Genomic DNA, 18523 nt, shown 5'->3' on the forward strand with positions numbered 1-18523 from the left:
ATAGTATATGATTTATATCTCTTTCTTTCTCTCCCTCCCTCTCCCTACAGGTCCTACTAGGACCAAACCGCGCGAGCTGGTCTACACAGAGTCAGCTGAGAACACACAGCGTGAGCACAACCAAAACGTGCTCAAAATTCTGAACACGGCTCCGGAGATACACCTCCAGTGCCTTGCACGGGTCGGCCCCAAGGTCGCACGGGTGAGCCATTGTACCTGCTCCATTCCTGCACGTACCCTTGATGTTCGCACGATCAGTTTGGAGCAGTGGTCTACATGTGTGACTTGTAGCTAGCTTATGCTTCTTATTGCAGGCAGTCTTGTGTCACTCATATATTATGGTGCTTTCTTTTATGCATCCCAATCATTGCATCATGAGATAAGCTTTCTCTTTTTAAGTGTACGAACTATAAAAAAGCAGGTGCATGCTCTGTGTGTCAGGAAGCGTATGGGCTTTGCAAGTGTGCAATTATGATTCGGCTAGCTCTTATTGGTGCATAAAAGAGGCAGGCACCGGGGGAAACAAAGTGGGTGTGCAGCTTATGCAAATAGCATTCTTTTTGTGTGCGGTATTGTATTATCGATTAAAAGGTATTTCAGTGCACAGTGACGCGCCGACCCTGCGAGACTCCACTGCCCGATACTTTCGAAATAAAATGCCATGTGTGCATTAACGGGTGCTCCTAAAGGATGGTTCCTATATCCCATGCAAGCCTTCGAAAACATGCCTGTACATTTACTGTGCCCCGAATAGGCCATGCAAGAACAGAAGAGTGGTGCACATACCTACTGATTGGCGTAGCTTTTGTCTGTCCCAGTTATGACTTCAAGCTGAGAATAGCTCCACACAACAGGCAGCACCGTGACAGCTGATTTAGCAGAACTGATTGCAAGCCAATGGGCTGTCCAATGGATTCATGCCTACGAGATGTTGTTGCAGTCCTTTATTAATGAAGGGAAGGCCATATGGCCAAAATAGGGGGGATAGGAGGGGAAAGGAGGAGTAGCACAGTTGAAGAAATGATGTGTCCATGAAGGCCACACAGGAGCTTCTTTTAGACAGCAGAGGCAGCCAGGCTAAGGTAGATCATATATCCTAAGAGAATTTTCACGACTGGGGTAAACCCAGGTCTGCACTAATCTTGGGAGATCGCTCTCTATTCCAGAAAGCCCAAGGGCTGTAAGAAAATTAGGGTCTTCAAATGGACGGTCATCTTGAGAGGCATCGGGAGGCACAGCATTGTGGAGGATAGGCACACACAGAGGAAATGCATAGCGGTGGCCGATTAGGTGGTCGAGGGTGGCGAATACGGTCATCCGGCAGTGGGGACAGTAAGGAGGTGAAGACCCCATTGGACGAGTCCATTTTGTAGTGATGTGGGGAGTGAGGGCTACGTTGGCCCTAGCTTTGTCGACGAATACTTCCGCAGAGTGAGGCATGGGGAGAGTAATGGAAGAAGGATGGGACTTCCATGCCTGGCGTGCGTGGTGAAGTTGAAGGCAAGGGCGGGGTCGTCCAGGGGATGCTGCAGTATGTTCAGCCTGGTTGCCCCATCCGGATCCGTGTGACATGGCACCCATGCCAAACGGGTAGCGGCCCCCTTACGGGCCGGGATGGTGGTCATATGCTGGATTCCATGCACAGTTGGGTGTTTGGGGAAGGGCTTGTGCAGCTCTTGAAGGGCTTGGTGAGAGTCCGTAAGAATGCGAATAGTGAATGCTACATGATCCATTGTGCTAAGGATGCTCTGCAGCTCCGCTTCTAGGGGGGACAAGTTAAAAGCCGTCCAGGTCCGGTCGAGCTGAACAGCGCCAGACCAAGGCCATATGCAAAGGGGAGAAGCTGGCATCTGTAAAAATATCCGCCTCATCCGGCAATCTCGCTGCGAGGATGCGTTGAAGTGCCTTTTCACGAGCAGTAGGACGGGAACAGGGAATTCCGGTTCCCTGGTGAGCAACTGTAACAGGCAGGCATGACCAAGGGGGAGGGGGTGGTGAAGCCGGCGGATGCACTGGAAGTATACGTTCGTCCCAGGCACAGAGTGCAGTCCCCTGTGGAGTTAGGGTCCGCCGAAGCTCATGGTGTTGTACGGCTTCCACAAGGAGCTCTTTCGTCGCAAGGACCAAAGCAGCCCGTTCAAGAGCATCAATGCGAGCATGCCCTGGAAGTCCAGTGGTCGTACAAGGCATGGCCCAGTAAAGGACAGCTCAGTGCTTCCTGTGAGTCGAAGAGAAATCATAAGCCGAGGCGCCATGAGTGAGACAACCAACGGCTACTGCCCTTGGGAGCATGAAACACGCCGATTGGTTAGTGCCGCCAAAGTTATTGGAAATGTAAGATTAAGTGCAACATCGGTCCCCAATTTTTGCTCAGCTGCATTATACATTGCCAAGCGCTGTTGTGGCTAACGAGGGGAACGCCTAGCCGACGAATACAGCCACAGTGTGAGGCAATGGGTGTGTCGCCAATGTAGATAGTATGATGCATGTTGGCGGGTGGTTGGTGCTGACTGTGGACCAAGAGAAATTCTGTCTTCTCGGTTGCCAGTTCAAGGCCGACAGCTGTGGGGAGTGGTGGAGAGGCTGTTTGCTGCCGCCTGCAATTCTGTAGCCATGTCTTTGGTGCATTCGTAGTCAGCGGCTTCAACCCACAGTGCAAGGTCATCAGTGTTGATAGCAAAATGAGCAAAATGTAGATAGCCAACCTATTTTTCAGAAGTTCGAGGAACTGCTTTCCCCAGTGGCACGAAGCCCACTTGGGCTAACTGTTTTATTATTATTTTTTTTATAAATATAAGTCAAGAAATTTTGCAATTAAGCATTTCCTATTTGTAGGATTTTCGCACTGTTAGCATGCGTGTGTGAAGATTTTTGCTTATTTTCGTGTTTGTCACAAAATTTTTCCGTACAGCTTTTTTCTTTTTTTCACATAAATATTCATGTTTGAAACAGTTACCATTGTAAAGAAAATTTACCCCACTACCATACCCTCATACCATACTCCTATATATTTATTTTTTGTGACCGGGAAATATTTTTTTGCTAGAATACCCAAAATCACTGCTTTTCTCGTGGGCAGGAAAGTGTTAAATGCCAGTGGGATGTCTCTGAACGTTTTTTCTGGGTTGCTGCACACATCTGCATGGCAGACAATGACAAAGCACATGCGATGCTTAAAAAAATAGCCCAAGGACAACCTGTGGCATATCCAATCATGATAGAAGCCGCAGAAGAAAATCTTGACCTTCCCCTAGTTGTGGCTTCGCTGAGTCAAGACTTCAGTGCTGGATCTGATGCCATCTGTCATACAGATGACACCTTGACTGATAACAGTGGCTATGCACAGGGCACTAGTGGGGGACAAGCGCTCGGAAGTCTTTCGCCAGATGTGTCAAAAGAAAAATTTTTCCCATGAGTAGTGGGAGAGAAAATTGGCCAGCTCCAGCAGCGAAACTCCGCTTTGGCTGGTGCAACGCGTGGAAAAGGCAGCTAGCTCCAACGGGATCCTGAAATGAGGAATCCAGATACGTTATCTCTTTTCTTTTGCAGAATAAAGTTTACCTTCTCTATCTCGCTTGCACACAGACGACAGAACAGGATTGGCCGGAGCGCCACATTTCCAGACGACATGTTTCAAAGCTATAGACGACGAGTTGCTGAAATGTTAAATATGACACCTTTCATGTTAAGTAAGCGTTGCCTTCAGTTCTCTGAATGTCAAGGAGGGGCTTTCATTCAACAGGGCCAACATCACTCCTCCTTCAGCCAACTTGAGTGGCACCTATTTTCTGCCTTATGCGCCTTCCTGGAGTGTGATATCTCAGTAACGTTCTTTGATTTCACCCCCTTTTCCCTTCCCATCCCTTCTTTCCTCAGACACCTAAGTGCACCAGTGCGTGATGATGTGGTCTCTGACCACTCCATAATTTTGACGGTGTTGGTGGAAAAACGCATTTATGAACTATGCGTGTCGAAATGAAGACAAAGGCTTGTGTGTACACAGCTTTTGCAACCCTCACAATCTCTCTTGTTTTGTAACCCTCCAGCTCGAGGGCAACGTGCAGTGGCTTCGCATAAAACCTGTGTTCTTGTTAAGTAGGGTCAGTAGGTCTGATCTTGGCCTGGCATTCCAGCTAACGTTGCTTTGAAAGCAAAACTTTAGTGTCCTCACTGATGCCAATGTGCCCTGCAGGAAAGCCAACTTAAATTATTAATGATCGTGGGGGAAGTGAACGAAAAAAACGCTTCTCATGGCAGGAATTGAGCCTGGGTCCCTCGTGTTATGAAGCCGGCGTCTATCCGACTGCTCCATTTCCACATGGTTGAAGCGAACGCCAAGACAGGTACTGATTCGCGCCGTACACCCCAAGCCCAAACGTGGGGCCTACGGAGTGCACACCCGGGAGTTGCTGCGGATATCCTGATAAAAGTGGTGCATACCTCCAGAGTAGCACATACCGCACTTACCCGATTCTAACGCGCACTTTTTTTTTCGAAAAAATAGGCCGAAAAGTCGCATGCGCGTTAGAATCGGATACGAATCCGAAACTGCTGAAACAGCGGAAGTTTTGTCCCATTGTCATCGCCATCTCAAGATGGCGCCAAAGCTTTTAGCCACTTTAGCGTAGCCACTTTTAGCAACAACTTTTCGGACCATCCATGGTTTCAGACGCAGGAAGCCTAGGCACCTAGGCTTTTCTATCGGCGTTCACACAAACCGTCAAATCATTCCACTTGGGCGCTTGATAACAGCAATGGCAGCAGCGGCAACGAAGGTGCGCCGCTTCCACGAGTGGCTTACGAGCGGCTCCCACGCGTTCAAAACAAGCGGTCGGCTGAACCCTGCCCCTCTGGAGAAACTCGCGGGATGGGCGTGCGAGGTGTAGGCCACGATCCCATCGACCATGGTTGAACGTTCGTTCAGTAGTGTGGCATCGCGAACACACTTGCTTGATGGCACCGAGGACGAGATGTCGTAGTCAGCGGAAAGCGACAAGGAGCTTTCGGAGAGCGACGAGCAGTAAGATGAGAGATTACTTCGGGAAATAAATCGCCCGTTTCTCTCGCATTCGTTTTTCTGGGTCACAAAGTTCTGTGCACGTTAGAATCGGAGGTGCAAGTTTTTTAGGTTTTTTTTGCCAGGAAAATCGGGTGCGCGTTAGAATCGGGTAAGTACGGTACTCGCAGCGTGGAATTGGACAATCAAAGAATCCATCACGAGAAAGCTTCGCGTTCAACCATCGTCGTCGTCAGATCTCCGGAGGAGTGCATGATTTTTTCTGCTGGTTCCAAACTGAAATTGAGTGTAGGTTCTGCCTTACAGTACCTGTGTGCCTTTATTTTTGTCTGCACATCGTCCCTCTTTCAGATGCTGTATTTACACCGGCTTCTCCGAGGGAAGTTTGACACCTTTGAGGACCTCAGGAAGGTGGAGGGCCTTGGCAAGAACTTCTTCGACAGCTTCATGTCTGCCAACATCGTCACCCTATAAGTGGGGACCTCCATTGGTTTCAACCATTTTCATCAGCATATTTTTCTTGTATATAACTTCCATCGCCATTACTCATCAACGCGGTGCTAAAATGCAATAAATATGATTTTTTATCACTTTTAGCATTATGCTTTGCTAAAGTACGATTTTTTATCACATTTATAAAAATTTTTTTTGCAGTTATTTGCAACTTATGCTTTATTGCTGCAAGTTTACCCAGAAAGGAATTTGTGAGCCGGCGTATGCCCAATTTCTCCATTTCGACGTGGTTGAAGCGAACTCCAAGACAGGTACCGATTCGCATCGTACACCCCAAGCCTGAACGCGGAGTGCACGATTGGCCTTGTTTCTCGTGAAAGAAGCTGGACTACTTTGAAGCCTACTTTTACTTTATTTAGCATAGCATGTTATTATGCTTGCCGTAAATCAGCATTTCTACTTTGTTACTTTACATAGGGGAACAATATCTACGAGATGCACTGCAGATTATTGTCGTTTTAGCCAGGGATGGGGATCGGTGGCATGGTAGGGTTTTTATACATCTCATAATCTCGCGTACAGTTTTAAAAGGACGTTGCCGCACCGGTCACTGTCATGGTTGCCAGAATTCCTTTTGGCAGGCCACGTATGGCTGGTAGACCTAAAAATTCCATTTCAAAAGGTCTAGGGTGCTATTTACAAAACCGTTTCGGGTTACGGTGTTTTTAATGATGCCCTTTCATTTTTCATTTGGGATCAAAAAATATACTTGACAGCATTGTCTGTGCCTTCAACACGCTGCGAGCTGCCAGCGAATTCGTTTTATGCTCCGAAAACTCTATTTTTCTCGTGAAGGAGCAGTGTTCCTCTCGTATTGCAGGGGCTTTTTGTAAGAGCAAATATGTCCTTAATTTTGTGTATTATGACCACAGCTCTCAATAAAGAAGCAAGGGCACGTGTGAAAAAAATTTATTTAATAAATGCAATGTGTTCTCCTAACCCTGCCCAAACATCTGTAGCAATGACTTTTGCCCAATGGCTCCATTGTATGACTCTCCCTTGCTAAATACAGTATGCTATTTACAGCTGGAAACAACAGTGTACGAAGCAACAGAACAGTGTACGAAATAAAAAAAAATTTATCCGCATTTCCCCGAGGGGAAGAATGTGAAAGTGCGAATGCATGAGTTGAATTTGCGCGGTTCGGTAATGTTCGCGAAAGAGAGATCACACACACACACACACAACTACAAAGAAAGAAAGATGCCTTTATTCACAGACACCTATTTGTGTTGTCGTTGTACTTGATTGCTAGAGCGGATCTCAGCTTTGAAATTTCGTGTCAGTACTCCTTTAAGCGGGTGCATTAGCCCTTCTCGCGCCCGATTCCTGGCCAATCCCCCACGTGGGTATGTGCCATGCACAGACACCTATTTGTGTTGTCGTTGTACTTGATTGCTAGAGCGGATCTCAGCTTTGAAATTTCGTGTCAGTACTCCTTTAAGCGGGTGCATTAGCCCTTCTCACGCCTGATTCCTGGCCAATCCCCCAAGTGGGTATGTGCCATGTCAGCGGCCAGGCAGCGCGCGCCCATCTCCCCCCGTTGCCAAGGAAGACGAGGAGATTCCTGGCCAATCCCCCACGTGGGTATGTGCCATGTCAGCGGCCAGGCAGCGCGCGCTTATCTCCCCCCGTTGCCAAGGAAGACGAGGAGCGCGCGCACCCGCAGCTGTTGCTATGTGGACGGACGGCGGTCACCGGAATTCAGGGTCGCTTATAAAGTGCATTCGCACTTAAAATTACGGCCGATAGCTGCAAATAGCAAGCACATTCTGGCAACTTAGTGCCACTACATATCAAGCACGAGCACTGTCCCAATCCTGAACTTGGCACTTCCAGCACACCTGTAGTGTATTTAAAAACCTCAAAAATCAGCATAGCCATTATTTTTCAGCTGTTTTTTGCAGTGAGATGTGAACATGAACGAGTTTAGCTCGCCCTTAACACATCAGTGGCGTTGGCTGGTTGACAGGCACACTGTGTAAGGGCTTTTTTTAAATTCAACAATGAGTGACAAGCTGCTGCCTTTCGCTCGTTTCTGCAACCCATTAAAATAACAATAAAGATAGATTTAAATGACTGCACGCAACCGAAAACCCCCTCCCCCATGGATTTTTTGGGTCCTTCTTTGCACTAGAAAATTCATCCCCATTCCCGTACTTGGGTAATTACGTGACACAATATGTTCACAGGGCGTCGCGCAACATATCACCACAGATACCCTATATAAATTGCAGTTACTCATTTTACTCATTTTTTAAAGACATGGGTGGTATCAGCCATTACTGCAAGCTTGTCTGACATCGCTGCAGTACTGGAGGCCACTGTAAATGCTGCCTGATATTTTCTTTCTATTCAATCCTTAGAAATGAACTGATGCCTTTGACTCGTTTCTACGCAGTGAAATGACAGGTTGTAAGCATACTACCCAATGCAACCACAAAATGAGGGTTAACACTTACATTTCAGTGTTTTTAGGGGCGAAGCTCCTTAAGTCATGGATCTGTCCATCCCTTGTGTCTCGTGGTACGTGACCGCCGCATGCTTTCGGAGATGTCGCAAAGTGGGCCGCGTTGCACGCGCAAGAACCGGCTGGAACCGGCAGCGCAAACTCGGCACCGGGAGCGCGAGCTTGTCTGTGTTCGCCAACGGAGGCGCGAGCGCACGTGCACTGCGAGGGGGAGATCACGCAAGAGATCACGCCACGAACGCAGGCAGTCGTTCTCGGAGATAGAACGAGACGCAAGGACCTTTGCTCGTTTCCTCTCGTCTTGTTCGGGCACAAGTTCGCCCTAAATAAAAGTTCTTTCTTCAAATACGCACTCAGATGTATCCATATGAACCCTACCACGATCCGAGGAACGTGTATAGACTTAGTGTTTGCAAACTTCCCATTGCAGCCAGTACAAGAACCTCTCTCGCTTCATTTCACAGATCATAAAGCCGTCTTAATGAAGGGACCTCGCAATTGAGTCATGACAACGACGAAATGAAAAGAACAAACGAAGAAACGAAACAACAAACGAATAAGAACAAAATAAAAGAACAAAATAAAAGTTGACTTGTACAATGTACGCACACAGTCTTACGTCTTTCTTAATGAAGTAATGGGCGAACTTTCACGGGAGAGTTACGGTTACCGATGACCTCCCCCTCTCGAGCGTCGCCCCACTTATCATCATTCATTCCGTGGATATGGCGTGACTTTTTTTTTTTTTTTTAGTTTGCGAGTTTTATACCCTTGACACACGGGCGCCTAAAAGGCCTTTGCAGAGAAGGACTGCTACCGAAACGGCGTTCGCCTCGGTGACACACGACAAAGGAGAATCTCCTTCACCGAAACGGGCATTTCCCGTAAGGGGTGTTCGCCTATCTCCTTTCCCGCACGAAAAGGAGCAGCTGGCGACGCAGCCTCGTAAACAGGCGCTTGGAAATCGTAAGCTTCCCAGAACTTAGTGAGACCAAATGCCATTTCATAATACCTTCATAAATTGTTAAAACTGCAATGAAATAAATTGCACCAAACATGTCCAATCGTAATGTACAGTGTGTTGCGACGATAACTGGAACACTTTAAAAATTTTTCCTGAGCGATCGGCCGCTCTGTTCGCGCTCAAACTTCACACAAAGGTCGCATTTTGTGGTCTATTTTGTTTGACATCGGGAACAACAACGGTAGTTACCTGTTTATTCTGAAAATAAATAAAAACGATTTTCGCCTATGGGAAAATGGCGGCGATTTGGACGTGCGAGCCCGAAAACCGGGTTTTCTGATCGTCTGTTAGCTCATTTCTAGGTGCATTTTCTGATCGTCTGCTGCACCATTTGGCTCCGTACGTGAATCCCAAACATGCGTTTCACTCTGCAGGTGGTTCCGTCGTTCCAACATCAACTTGCGCTGGCTCGCACGTCCAAATCAGCGGCCATTTTCCCATAGGCGAAAATCGTTTTTATTTATTTTCAGAATAAACAGGTAAGTACCGTTGTTGTTCCCGGTGTCAAACAAAATAGACCACAAAATGCGACCTTTGTGTGAAGTTTGAGCGCGAACAGAGCGGCGGATCGCTCAGGAAAAATTTTTAAAGTGTTCCAGTTATCGCCGCAACACCCTGTATTTCTGTAAACATCTGCGTACTGTTGCCAGATTAGGCACGGAACATAGGCTAAAAAAAGCACTCCATCGTTGCTGTTTAATACAATATATGAAATTACCCATTTATTATTTCTAAACAATAAAACGCACAGTTCCTATCTAAAATAATAAAGAAGGTCTATTAGCAGCACTTTATTTTTGTTATCGTGCATGCTTTTTCCACAAAATTGCTAGCGCCACTTTATTGGTGTGTCAGTTACAGCAACTACGTAAAGGAGATTGGGGGTTGCTGTGTGTCAGGAGCGCCACTCCTTTCCACAAAATGTCTTTTGGCGTGGCGAAAGGGGTTTAGTTTAAAGGAGATCTAGCATTGCCGTGTGTCACAGTTTCTGAGTTTAGATTTAGTGAGTGGAGCTGGCCCCCTGCTTTGCCGAGAAAAACAGGAAACGAAAGAAAGAAAGAGCCAAAAGAAAGCACGCTTAGGGCGCGTAAAACTGCATTCTGTTTCTGTGTGCAGAATAATTTTAATTCACTGCCTTTTCTCTTTTTGAAGTTGTGCCTTTCTTCTCGCTATCTTTCTTCTTTAAAAAATTAATCCAAAAAAATCGCCAGTTCATTACTTTAAGTGACGGGATATATTGTAGCAAACAACGTTGTAATACATGGAACGCAGCATATATAACTTCAGTTGTCATGAATTTTTTCCGGTTTATATTTGTGTATGTATATTTTGTTACTGCTTCACAATGCTGCTTATTGCGAAGTTTTTATCACCCCTTTGATTAGTGTCATATGATGTCCGTCTTTTTCTTGTTTCGCGTTTTTACTTCTTTCCTTTTTTTTTAATTTTCCCTTTTGCCTTTGCTCTTCTTTCATGTTGAGCAACTCTCTTAATTGAAATGGCCGTGTTAGTGAGCGTAACTTGTCAAGAGGCTCTCGGCACGGTCATATTTCCGTTGAGCTCCCCCGAGGTGCACAACCTTTGCGTCTGGGTTTCGGAAGTTTCCGAAGGCTTATCCGCTGGGCAGTGTTTCACTACTAATAACAAATGATTCGTAATGTTCATTTCAAAATTTGTTTGCATGTTTATCACGTGTTTCCTGTCATTGGAGGAACCCATTCCATAATAGCTGTACGCAATGCGGGTGGCTGTAACTGCGGGGCCGGCACTACCAAGAACACAGTAAAACGCTAACAAGGCTCTTTTTAATGCGTAGCATTCTTTGCAGAGTGCCCCCACCACCAGTACCATGTAACGCCCTGCATGGGGCGTTAGATGGTACCGGGGGGGGGGGGACCCGTAATTGTTATAATAGCGTAACGACATCACCGGTCCGACGGAATTTTGAAAACTCAAACGGAAGAAACGTTGAAAAAAATGGAAGTTTCACAAAAAATGACCTGACAAAATCAAAAATATGCATCTTATACATCTCCCCCCCAAACCCAAGAATAAATAAAAGAAGTCTGAAAAAGAACGTTCAAAATAGGAAATAAAAGCGGCGAAACAAACGAGAAGCCGTGTACTGCCCTGCATTCCCTCAAAAATGCAGATTTGGCGGACGTTCTACCTTTATTCGAAATAATAGATTATAGCGAGATAATTGGCCGGACATAATTTCTAAATATCACAAAAAATAAAAGCAGGAAACCTAACATTTTAACGAAAATGATCTGACCAAGTTAAAAATATGCATATTATACCCAGTGTTGTACACGTTCCTCCAAAATAGGAACGAAAGCTCGTTCCTCGTTCCTTGCCCATTTTGAAACGAGTTCCCGTTACAAGTTCCTTTATTGCGAAAGAAACGCGTTCTAGTTCCACTTCGAAAATTGGAACGTGTCGTTACATTAACGTTACAATTGGGTTTTTTAATGAAAATATAGCGTCAGATAATCCTGGGGCGAAATTAAGTGAGACATTTAAAACTCACATCGAACTACGTATATTATACGAATAGTAAGACCACCGGCAGCAGATCATCTGGAGATAAAGATGGTCAAAAGAAACGCTCCTAGGCGAATTTTTTCAGGAAGCACCGGGCAAACTCCAGACGGCTCTAGGACATTTCGGTTCAGGATATTTCGGCGCGGAAATTTCGGTGTACGGACATATCGGTGTACGGACATATCGCTGTACGGACATATCGGTGTACGGGCGTTTCGGTGCACGGACATTTCGGTGTACGGGCATTTCGGTGTACGGACATTTCGGCGACCAAATTATAAGGTGCTTGCCTGTTTGCGACAGCCGTTATATTTTTATTTCCGCTTAACGTGGGTTATGGACAACAATCTGGAGCAGTGAATTTATTTTTTTGATTGATGCCATGTTTGATCTTTGCCAGGTATTTTTAGAAATTCTTCATTTATATATTTTTGTTTAATGCCTCTTCCTGGGGACACCTGTTATGCAGCCGATTGAATTGTTTAACACACGTTTTTTTTTTTAATTTATGACAGGTTGTGAATTTATATTCGCTCTTTTTTAGCCAAGACAATTAACCGGTGTTTACGGTGGTCTACCGCCTCTTTGTATTTTTTTTTAAATTACACACCCTCAAATTACATTAATTACATGCACACTCTCAATATCCAAAACGTAACAAACATTAGCTAGCCCCCCAGAATGAGGAAAACCTTATGAAGAGTATTACGTAGGCTGGGCTGCCTTGCTAAAATAAATTCGCGAACACTGGTCTAGGATATTGTCGGGGAGGAAAAAAGGGCCTTTTGGAAAACAGCCGCAGGTTCTAATGTCCTAAATGCTGATTAAGCGCCTACCGGTTGTGCATACAAATTCCACCCATTGTGTTCGGGACAATCAACCTTCGTATAATGTTTACAAGTCTACGTTTACCACATTTTAATTTTTTGTTCTTGCACCCCCCCCCCCCCTCCCACCTCCCGCCTGTACGCTCGGATCTCTACCAGATTTCTTTTTCAGCCGTATTATTTTTGGTTTCCCCTGAAAATCCTACTGGCGTGGTGGAGTTCACGGTATCCGAAGCGTCACCGCAGTGATTTTTTTATTTTTTATTTAGAACATAAGGCTAGCCTCTTAGTGGAGGCTTTTGCAGGAATTGGGCGATACATTCAGAACAATGACATAGCACACTTCGCGTTTAAAACAGAGAAAAAGCTTTACATTCACCATGGGCGCACGAAACCTCTAATGTGACACAAAAAGCCACCCAAAAAGCCGCTGAGAACACAATGGCCACTATCCTTTGCTGGCTACGCCCTTTCACGCATCGCGGTCATATCCATGGCGCCCCCACTCCAGGACTCGCTCTTTCTCCGCCTTCAGTCACCCCCTTGGGAATTAAAGGGACACTGAAGTGATTTGTAAACATTGCGGGATTACTAGCGCGAATTGTAGTTCGGAGTCCGTAGGCATTGTTTCGACCACTCTGGCCGCGTTTACGCGAATTTATTTAGTAGAAAAATCAATTCGAAAATGCTCTCCTCCTCTCTTTACGCTCGCCCATTTTCTGTGGCGTTTTCGTGTGACGTCAGCAGGAGATGAGCTGGAAAATGGCTGCGCTACTTCACGGTTCGCCGACCAGCCGACCTACCGATCGAGTCAGTCGGCCCAGCGTTTCGTCCGCCGGCCGCCGACGGGTCGTCGCTATTCGCTCGCTCAATTGAAACTAAGCCACAACACCTTTGTGAATGAAAGAATGTGTCTTTCCTTACTTTGTTAGTTTGTACACTGTGTCAAACTCAGAGTCCGGGTCGCTCCACACAAGCGCTGCACAAGTGCTCATGCGACGCTTCGCTGACTTTACGCTAGTAGGAAAATCTAAGGCCAATTGAAGGCGGGAGAAGAGTCAGCGAAGTCAATATAGGTACTAAGAAAATAAAATCACCTGAAACATTTACCGTACAGCGCAAAACTAGGGAGCAGGAAGCACTTTTTGCGCTGGGTAAACAAGCACAGCGGTCAGCAGCACGACCGCACATCTGCGAACGCTTTTCCGTCAAAGAAATGCAATTGCTAGACGTGAGATATTGTGGAAGTTTGGGGGACACTTACTGCAGGAGTGATATACAACAAATAGTCACATAAAAAACTTAAAATGCTTAAAATAAATAAAAGTGTAAACTGGTCATACATTATAAACCTTATATATCCAAATCGGCCAGCGCCGGCTCGTAGCCTAGCGGTCTGAGGCGCTGGAATTTGTTTAAAAATCGCAAGTTCGAATCCCCGAGGGTACATGCATTTTTTTTTGTAAGTTGATTTTTTCGTATGCGGCCGATGTTTTCTGAACTGAGTTCACCATTTTTGGGCCGTAACGTTCACTGCTCCACGAGCGAGATCGCAGAACGCGCGCATACTGACAATGACGCGCTAGCGAGTTCTCGTTGGCGTGCTGTTGCCACAAGCACCGACTGCTTGCGGGCAGTGGGCCCAGGCCTGAATCAGCACAACCTTGGCCTGGTGCGAACTAGCTTTTTACGAACAGACATGAGTGAGGCAAGCTCCGAATATGCGGGAAAAGCGCATGGCATTTGAGAGTCTGCGGTGACGCGGAGGGCGTTCATCCACTGCGTAGGCCTCGTCTAGTGATTTCTACGATTCCAAGCCGCCCTGGGAGGTTTATCTTAGACATTTGACAGCCGACAACATGGCAGAAACGCGGTACGGCGATAATTGAGAAATCGAGAATGCCCATCCAACAACGCCATCAGATGTCAAGCATGTCGTTTTACAGAACCGAAACCGAAACCGAAACTTTTGATTGCTAACCTTGGGCATCGTCCAATCACGGTGCCCTCCCCTCCTGACGTCACAGCCTTTAGTTGGTGCGGCCGCCGCAAACCGCGCATAGTAGTTTTTCTTCTTTCGCGCTTTGTAAAATAATTACCGATTTGTCAACCGGATAAACGATGAATAGTGTGTTAATTTGAGCCAGTCTACACAGTGCAAGCAAAAACGGGAGCTTGACAAATTCACTTCAGTGTCCCTTTAACTCTTCAAGTCGCGCATATCATGGGCACACCAGGCATACATCGCTTCCTCCCATTATAAGGAGCAAAAAAAAAAAATGAATAGGCTAGTGTGACGAGAGCGGCAACAGTCGCCTTCAAGTTTTCGAAGTCCAGTCGACGCAATGGTGAAGCACAAGTGACACCCCTCTCTCTCTACCTAGGGGGATGATTGCCGGCGGGGCTCAGCTTTCCCCTCCTCTAAGTAACGCCGCCGTAAGTGCGATCGTTGGTTTGTTAGTTTTAAGTAGAACTGACACCGAATGCAACGAAGGCGAGATTGATTGAGATAATAATTAAAACAAAATGCACACGCGCTTAATCGACCTCGTTTTTCTGTTGTTGTTTTTTCGCGGAAGTTTTGCTGTGGGGGGGGGGGATAGACTAAAAGCAGCAGCGTCTTGCACCGTTGGTTGAAGTGAAAGGAAAGCGCTTTGGTAACACTTAAAGTATTAGGGTTGTTCACATGAATGTTAAAATAACAAAAAATGGTTGAACAGATCCAAATTACCAACGTTAATTTTTACCATCTACTACAGAAATTGGGTTTCACGTGGCAATGCTCCGTCAGGGTTTAGCGTTCATTTCCACGAACGGCGGCGCAAGCACAAGTCTCGAACGTAAAATCATATCAAGTCAGGAAATTACAATATTAAAGCTAAAATGTTCAAAGAATGCCGGGGCATCTCCTCACTCAATATTTCTGGGCCAAGACGTCGTGCACCAAAATGTCCGTGCACAGAAATGTCCCCACCGAAACGTCCTGGACCGAAATGTCCGACACCGAAATGTCCGGATCACGTTTAGCAGTCCGTCCCTTTCGTTGGCTACGTTGTTACCGGGTTGACTGGGACCGGTCTGCTCCTGAGCGCGCGGAAGGGTGAGTAGGAAGGGTGCGGAGGCGCGGACATGGCGAAGGCAGGCCCGCGGAACTAACCCCCTACCTCGACGAATGCCCAAGTGCCCAGCCGAGCCGGGTCCCGGTCAACCCAGTAACAACGTATACGACAGAATGGACGGACTGCTAAAACTCTCTATTCTTTCCCCACCAGGGAACAATTCTATCGGCCAGACGCGCATTCTGGCCTCCCCAGACAAACGATGAAGGGTGAAAAGCATTCTCGCGGCTACGCTATTCACCCGTCGAACGCCGCGTAAGCAACCAGCATGAAAGCAAGCAAGCTGCGGCCTGCTGCGTGGTTATTCTTCTGCCTTTGACCTTCGAGGAAGCACGTACGGCTGAAGTGCGGGCAAACTGACCATCTTATAGGGAGAGAAACGCAGGAGCGCTTTGTGGATTTTTGTACTCGCGCCTTGGCATCAAAAACAGCCAAATCCTAGCGAAGTAACGGCAGGAACGCCGTTCCTGCCGTTCCTTCAAAAACGTAACGAGTTACCGTTACAGTTCCACCGACCCTTAATGGAACGGTGGCGTTCCTCCGTTCCTCCAAAAAAAGACATCCCCCTCGCGAGGGGCACGATCAAATGCACAGCATTTCCGAGGGGGTGCGCCGGCAAGTCGTATCTCTTGATTGCGGGACCCGTGTCGCCATCTTTTGGAGGCGCGGGACAACTTGTGGCGCTTTCGAAACAAACGAGAAATGAGTGAAGGATATAAGGCGCGTTCGGTGCGGCGAAAGGTGTGTCGGTTTCGTGGCTCGGTCGGTAGGGCGCCGGGCACCTTGCGTTCCGCCCGCGGCGTCATGGGTTCGAAACCGGGCGCCGGAAACTGTTATTTTATTTCTTCCTGGCTGCGGACTACGACAAGGCGCGCATGCGGACTACGACAAGACGCGCATGCGGACTACGACAAGGCACGCCAACGCCGCGTGACATTGTGAGTTACTAAAATGCTATGCATTTAAAAGGAACTAGTTCCAGGAACGCCATTCCTTGTAACGCCGTTCCGTACAACATGATTATACCCTACAAAACCGAAGAATAGAGAAGAAAAGTCCTCTGAACAACACTCAAAATACGAAATAAAAATTACGAGATTGCGAACCGTGTAACGCCCTGCATTTCCACAAAAACGCTGATTTGGTGAAAGTTTTACCTTTAGTGGCTGGTTATAATGGCCTAAATGGAGATAATTGGTCGGACATAAGTTTTAAATATCACAAAAATAAAATAGAAAAAATACAATTTTAACAAAAATGATCTGACAAACAAAAATATATGGATCCTATACGTTTCCCCCTAAAAGCAAACCACAAACAAAACAATCCGCAAATTAAAGGTGGAAATATAGTACGAATAAAAAATAACGTAAACGCACCAACGCTGCAGTATTTACGCCTTGCATCATCCGAAAAAGAAAACACCATTAGCGAAGTAAAGGCCCTTCATCACTATGATCGTATATATTTACATCATTGGCGAAAAGAAACAAAAGAAACTTTAAAAGAATAAAATAATACAACGTTTTTTGCGACTCGCAGCCGTATTCGACTCTCAAAAACTCACTCTGGAAAAGCGGCTTAAGAATTATGCACATTTGTCTGCATTTCTACATATTTTAAAGCAATGGTTGCTATCATCGTAATGTTTTATAATGAAAATTCGAATGGCAGAAGCGGATGTAATTACGTCGGCAAAAAGTCTGATATTCCGAACTGTGTTTCAAAAAGTAGCTGCAATGAGCGTTACGTTTCTGGGAGTTACGTTATGATTTCGATAGAGTTCTGCAATTAATTTTCTACTGTGCTGTGAGGTAAACAGCACATACAGTTAATTTATAATTACTTGGTGACTTTAATATATTGTTTTTTTTAAAACACGAATCCATGGACGTTACACACTCTAAAATCAATTCTCGTCACTAATGCTTCCAGGAAGAGATTAGAGAGTTTTAGCAGTCCGTATGCTCCGGCCGTTCCGTTCGTTACGTTGCTACCGGGTTTACCGGGGCCCGACTGCGCATGCGCCATTTGTTCCGTACGCGGCCGGCGTCTCTCCCGGCGCTCTGCTTCCGTGTTACCGTATCCGGAGCCCGCAACCGGCTTGCGTTGCTCTGGTCGGCTCGGATGTTGGGAACTTTAGGCTTAGCGTCCTGGCGAATATTTGATCGCCGCTATCTGTGCAACTGCGAATGACAATCCGTAACACAACTTTTCACCACACTATCATCCCCTTTATCGCATGTGAAACTTTATTTGAGCTACAGCTGCCGTTTGAGCGATCGGTGATCGAGACATCTGCGTAGCCTGTTTCGATGCTTCCGCGCAGGTATCGCCATCTCTCGGCCGCTCGGCGCACCGCGGCATCCACGGCCGGTCAGCATAGGCTTGCATCGCGGCAGATATCTGATCGCCGCTTTTAAAATAAGCCCTGAGAACAATCCCTAGCACATTTTTCGCCACACGAACACCTACTTTCTCGCAGGTGGATCTTCGTTTTAGCGATCAGATGGATTCGGAAGAGCAGCGACTAGCGGTTGCTACCGTGGTCTGCGCCGGTTCGAGCCGCTGAGTGTGCCGAGCTGGCAGGCGCGACCGGCGTGTGCGCGGACTGTTTCCGATGCAGAAAACGCTTCAAGATTGCCTGATTTATCCATTTCTTGCGTATAAACGCGCGGAATCTACAAATTCAGCTCAGCGATCGTCGTAGTTGACCATGGAGCAAAAACAGTGGGCGGAGCGGCGCCGACGAGGCATCGCACACCCGCATCGGGCCATGTGTATCAAATTCACGCGTACGACTAGTCGTGGTGACAGTCGTAACGATCAGTCGCATACGAATCGCGTGAGCTCTCTAAATGTGTTACATGTGTCTAGGGTTCCCAGACAGTTTATCGAACGCCGTTTTATCGAACGCCGTTTTATCGAAAAAATGCCCGTTTTATCGAACGCCGTTTTATCGAATGCCGTTTTATCGACCCACCTACGTCCGTTTTATCGAAAGTG

General features: G+C 46.6%; 2 protein-coding genes across 13 annotated transcripts in view; one reads left to right on the forward strand and one right to left on the reverse strand.

Moving 5' to 3' along the window:
• LOC144167661 (uncharacterized) overlaps nt 1-6564 on the forward strand; it is an 84746-nt gene extending 78182 nt beyond the window's left edge. The window contains exons 10-11 of one of the 3 annotated variants that reach the window (XM_077696850.1): nt 51-202; nt 5369-6564. In XM_077696850.1, coding sequence (XP_077552976.1) covers nt 51-202; nt 5369-5491 — 275 coding nt within the window. In that variant the 3' untranslated portion in view covers nt 5492-6564. The remainder of the gene's footprint in view (nt 1-50; nt 203-5368) is intronic. The other 2 variants (XM_077696851.1, XM_077696852.1) reach the window with 2 other exon arrangements.
• The window catches only part of Para (sodium voltage-gated channel paralytic), a 376926-nt gene that overhangs the window by 273742 nt on the left and 84661 nt on the right, over nt 1-18523 (reverse strand). The gene's annotated exons all lie outside the window — the stretch shown is intronic.

Source organism: Haemaphysalis longicornis, unplaced genomic scaffold (genome assembly GCF_048455015.1).
Source record: "Haemaphysalis longicornis isolate Haplotype H1 unplaced genomic scaffold, Haemaphysalis longicornis Haplotype H1 scaffold_2, whole genome shotgun sequence".
Lineage (NCBI taxonomy): Eukaryota > Metazoa > Arthropoda > Arachnida > Ixodida > Ixodidae > Haemaphysalis > Haemaphysalis longicornis.